Genomic DNA, 5,928 nt, shown 5'->3' with positions numbered 1-5,928 from the left:
CAAAATCAATGCACAGAAATCAGTTTCTTTCTTATGCACTAACAACACAACTGTAGAAAGAGAAATTAGAGAAACGATTCCATTTACAAATGCACCAAAAACCATAAGATACCTTGGAATAAACCTAACCAAAGAGGTAAATGATCTATACTCTAAGAACCAGAGAACACTCATGAAAGCAATTGAAGAAGACACAAAAAGATGGAAAAATATTCCATGCTCATGGATCGGAAGAATAAACATTGTTAAAATGTCTATGCTACCCAGAGCAATCTATACCCTCAATGCCATCCCGAACAAAATTCCAATGACATTTTTCAAAGTCCTGGAACAAACAATCCTAAAATTTGTATGGAATCAGAAAAGACCCCGAATCACCAAGGAAATGTTGAAAAAGAAAAACAAAGCTGGGGCATCACGTTGCCCGATTTCAAGCTATATTACAAAGCTGTGATCACCAAGACAGCATGGTACTGGCACAAAAACAGACATATAGACCAATGGAACAGAACAGAGAACCCAGATATGGACCCTCAACTCTATGGTCAAATAATCTTTGACAAAGCAGGAAAAAACATGCAATGGAAAAAAGACAGTCTCTTCAAGAAATGGTGCTGGGAAAATTGGACAGCCACATGCAGAAGAATGAAACTTGACCATTCTCTAACACCATAGACAAAGATAAACTCAAAATGGATGAAAGACCTCAATGTGAGACAGGAATCCATCAAAATCCTAGAGGAGAACACAGGCAGTAACCTCTTTGACATCGGCCACAGCAACTTCTTTCAAGATACATCTCCAAAGGCTAGTGAAACAAAAGCAAAAATGAACTTTTGGGACTTCATCAATATAAAAATCTTCTGCACAGCAAAGGAAACAGTCAACAAAACAAAGAGGCAACCCACAGAATGGGAGAAGATATTTGCAAATGACACTACAGATAAAGGGCTGGTATCCAAGATCTATAAAGAACTTCTCAAACTCAACACCCAAAAAACAAATACTCAAGTCAAAAAATGGGCAGAAGATATGAAAAGACACTTCTCTGAAGAAGACATACAAATGGCTAACAGACACATGAAAAAATGTTCATCATCATTAGCCATCAGGGAAATTCAAATCAAAACCACATTGAGATACCGCCTTACACCAGTTAGAATGGTAAAAATGGACAGGGGAAGAAACAACAAATGTTGGAAAGGTTGTGGAGAAAGGGGAACCCTCTTACACTGTTGGTGGGAATGCAAGTTGGTACAGCCACTTTGGAAAACAGTGTGGAATTCCTCAAAAATTTAAAAATAGAGCTACCCTATGACCCAGCAATTGCACTTCTGGGTATTTACCCCAAAGACACAGATGTAGTGAAAAGAAGGTCCATATGCACCCCAATGTTCATAGCAGCAATGTCGGCAATAGCCAAACTGTGGAAAGAGCTGAGATGCCCTTCAACAGATGAATGTATAAAGAAGATGTGATCCATATATACAATGGAATATTACTCAGCCATCAGAAAGGATGAGTACCCAACTTTTACATCAACATGAATGGGACTGGAGGAGATTATGCTAAGTGAACTAAGCCAAGCAGAGAAAGTCAATTATCATATGGTTTCACTTATTTGTGGAACATAAGGAATAGCATGGAGGACATTAGGAGAAGGAAGGGAAAAATGAAGGGAGGGAAATCGGAGGGAGAGATGGACCATGAGAGACTATGGACTCTGAGAAACAAACAGGGTTTTAGAGGGGAGGGGGCTGGAGGGATGGGTTATCCCGGTGATGGGTATTAGGGAAGGCACGTATTGCATGGAGCACCGCGAGCACATACGAAAACAATGGGTCGTGGATCAATACATCAAAAACTAATGAGGTATTGTATGGTGACTCACATAAAATAATAAAATAATAAAATTTTTTATAAAAAGATGCTTAAATATGGCATAACATGGAGAAAATCAGAGTTCCTTCACAGTGCTGGTGCAAGCATGGTTTTTCACTGGGACTTCAGAAGGCATGAGGGAGGGAAATCAGGAAAGGTATGAGGACTGTGGCCTACGTGTGCACTATCAGGCTCCCCATCACCATCACCGTGAACAATCCATCCCTTGCTCCTACTTGACAATTGCCTGTGATATGAAAGCAAGAAGTCACCACATGAAATTTTTGCCACTAGCAAAGCCAGTGTGTTTAAGCTTCAATATTTTTCCCGGGTTAGAATTCTTCATTGTGTTAACTAAATGTACACCACTGCCTCCCCAATCCAAAAGTATGGGAAGCCAGCTAGATAGCGGGCTATTTGTGCCTTACTCTACTGCACTGCAAACAAATAAGGGGACTGTCTTTCTTGTTCTCCCTTGTATCTTGGGACCTACAGGGGTATCTGCACACACTAGATGCCCAGTAAGTATTTTTTGAATCAATTTTTTTATTCTAATAACTTTTTTATCATACAAGTAACACACACCCGTTGTGGAAAACAAACTATAGATGAACAAAAACATGAACAAACTTACCCACTTCCTGCCTCCAGTAGTTCTCAGGCTTTTTCTTTGCATATATACACATATAATTCATGTTGTATTATAACCCTCACATTATTATGAGCACTGAGGAAAGATCTGGAACTAGAAAATTCTTGGAAATAATCACAGTGTCCCTAGGATATTGGAATCAATTGATTATTGACTGTCGAGTCCTGGACTGGGTTTTTGGGTAGTCTCCTGATGACAACTAGGGCATCTCCACCTATTGAACTCTCGACTGTTGGACCTCACTTTTAGTAGCAGCATCATAAACTGCATAACTCCTGTCTTTCTTTGTCCTGGTATTACAGGTCCAAACTTTATGGGTTTGTCCACCTCCTATTTCTTCTTCCTCCTGAGTGGACTTCTTGACTGTAGGAATTCTTAGACACTTTGCATTGAGAGCTTGAAACCAGCGGGTGCTTCTGAGCCTCCAAGCCTCATTCTACAGTACTTGGTGGGTGTCAGGCTTTGTTTGTTCAAAGGTTGAGTCCTTTTTCTTTGATAGCTTGTATGCTGTTAGGAATGCAGCCTACACCTTCCAGCCACTCTCTATGCGGTGGTCCTCACTCTGCTCCTGGACAAGTGTGGTAATTCTGTCCAGATTTGCGAGTTTTGTGACTCTCGGTCTACCAACCTTCTGTCCTGTGACTCTGATCTCTCAGTCAGGCCTTTACATTCTGAACATTTTTTGAGGCATATTTTCACCATGATTCCACACGTTTTGGTCCCATGAAGGAGCAGTACCAGGAATTTCCCAGGTTTTGAGGGACAAGTAGTTCATGGTCATAGATCCAGACATAGTAGTTATGGTTCCCACCTTAGAAAATTATGTTGGGCTAGAGAGTGGATCATACACTGTCAGAGTATGCCCCATAGCAAACTTTTTGGGAGCCCTTTTCTTTTAAATTTTATTTTATTATGTTAATCACCATACATTACATCATTAGTTTTTGATATAGTGTTCCATGTTTCATTGTTTGCGTATAACACCCAGTGCTCCATTCAATATGTCCCCTCTTTAATACCCATCACCAGGCTAACCCATCCTCCCACCCCCCCCTCTAGAACTCTCAGTATGTTTCTCAGAGTCCATAGTGTCTCATGGTTCATCTCCCCCTCTGATTCCCCCCTTCATTTTTCCCTTCCTACTATCTTCTTTTTTCTTTTAACATATAATGTATTATTTGTTTCAGAGGTACAGGTCTGTGATTCATCAGTCTTACACAATTCACAGTGCTCAGCATGGCACATAACCTCCCCAATGTCTATCACCCAGCCACCCCATCCCTCCCACCCCCCACCACTCCAGCAACCCTCAGTTTGTTTCCTCAGATTAAGAATTCCTCATATCAGTGAGATCACATGATACATGTCTTTCTCTGATTGACTTATTTCGCTTAGCATAATACCCTCTAGTTCCATCCACATCGTAGCCCTTTTTTTAAATTAAATCCCAAAGATTTTAGAAATTCTGAGCCTCAGATGTTAAAGTGAAAATAAACAGCTTGTTTGATATTTTCTAAGGACAAATAATTTTTTTTATTAATTCAATGTACTCCCAAAGTGCTACACAGTATTATTGTTTGCTTGGTATATCCTGCCCTGCACTGATTTCTCCCAAGATTTCAATTTGAATTTAGTTCAGGTTCTATGATGTTCCTTTGACCATTTAAAGAGCTTGGATGGAACACTCTTTACACCAATATTTCAACAGTCTGGTAGACAGAGTGAGACTTATCTCTAAGCAGATGATTCCCAACATAGGGGCAACTGAATTTCATATTATAGGTCCCAAATACAGGAGAGTAAAAAAAATTTTTTTTCTTTTACTGAAATTTTAACACATGGTTAGGCTCTTAGCTCTGTAGATCTAAAAAATAAATAAAACAAAAATAAAAACAAAACTCAAACAGGCCAACATAAATGCTAAGTGAAAAAAAGTCATTGTTTCAAAGATCCCTTGAAACATCATGGTGGGAGGAGGAAGACCAAGTGGTAAGGCCCTCTGAGCATGGCCTCAGCAGCCTGACAGCTGTACCATCAACTGGCTGTGTGGCCTCAGTCCTGGTACCAAACTGTTGGGATCTTAATTTCCCCATTTGTAAAATCTGATTCTTAAGAGCACCTACCTTATGGGTTATTTAGAATAGTAAATGAGTTCATGTAAGTCATTTAGGGATTCCAAGCATATGACAAGCACCAGTAAGTTTTTCATCTTATAATTATGCCAATATTTCTTCTAGAAACACTTCTCACATCCCCTTTTCCCTTTTCCTGTCTCCTAATCCACTCTCTTCACATTATCACACTTCCTAAACTTTCAGCTCCATCTCTCCCTCTAAGCCATAACTTCTTAGATTTAATTCTAATTCTCACTTCCTCCTCTGCTTAACCCTGCCCAAGCTCTCTCTGGAATTTTTACTGACCAGATGGAGTTATCTGTCCTTAGGCCATTCCTTCTTTTCATTCCCTTTCATCCTACTCTGATGATTTGCAACCTTAGCATTTTGATCCAGATAATTCCCCTTGATGGGTATGGGGGTACTGCGTGGTGCTTTGTGGTGTGTGTAGCTGCATCTCTTGCCTCCCCTCACTGGATGCCAGTAGTATGAGACCCTGCCACCTCAATATCTAGAAACAACCAAAAATGTCTCTCAATACTGACAGACTCCCCCTGGTTGAGAACTGCCTATCTGCCTATTTCTCACCCACTGCCCCACAGTGCAGCATAAAAACACTCACAGCCTTCTATTTTTTCTAGTCTAGGGCTATGATTCATCACCCCCTGTAGGGCAGTGGTGGGTCTGAGGAGCAGACAGAAGGGCACACAACAGGCCACCTAGGGAGGGGCAGAGTGAAATGACACGTGAACCACCCGTGGTAACGAGGACAGAAGATTTATTTTTTTACAGGGTCAAGCACAAGTGCTGCCAATCACTGGCAGGTGCAGTGGGGCAGGGACTGTGTGATTCTGGACCAGGTGGAGAGAGCCTTCTGGAGAGAGCTCAGACCCTCTCAGCCTGGGCAACCGAGAATAGGGGATCGTGGAAAGGCTGCGTCTCAGGTGGCTTTTTCCAGTCCCCATGGATTCTTATTTCCTCTAAGGTCGCTTGTCTCAGCATCAGGATCCCGGGTCAGCAACAGTCTCTGGAGCCATGGCCACACCCAGAGCCCCCAGACTGCCGCCCACTGCCACTGTCACAGGTGTCAGAGCCGTGGAGCCAGCATCTGTGGGATCTGTGGTGCCTGTGGTGGCTCAGGCAGCAGCCGTCCCCAGAGCCAGGAGCACAGACAGCAGGAGCTGGCGGGGAGCACTGTGCTGGACTCTTTGGGGGGCACTTGGGCGATGAGGGGCATTTGGGAGGGGGCTGGCACTGCTGCTGGCTCTGCTGGCAGGACAT

General features: G+C 42.2%; 1 protein-coding gene across 1 annotated transcript; it reads right to left on the bottom strand.

Annotated features, from left to right (window-relative positions):
- Nucleotides 1-5,661: 5,661 nt before the first annotated feature.
- On the bottom strand, nucleotides 5,662-5,928 carry LOC148164448 (late cornified envelope protein 3A-like). Its single transcript, XM_088022257.1, has one exon. The coding sequence runs from the start codon at nucleotides 5,926-5,928 to the stop codon at nucleotides 5,662-5,664; it is 267 nt and encodes an 88-aa protein (XP_087878383.1).

Source organism: Eumetopias jubatus, unplaced genomic scaffold (genome assembly GCF_037043125.1).
Source record: "Eumetopias jubatus isolate StellerSeaLion01/CBP00866 unplaced genomic scaffold, mEumJub1_p1.0 scaffold_4, whole genome shotgun sequence".
Taxonomy (NCBI): Eukaryota; Metazoa; Chordata; class Mammalia; order Carnivora; family Otariidae; genus Eumetopias; species Eumetopias jubatus.
This window is presented reverse-complemented; position numbering and strand designations above follow the sequence as displayed.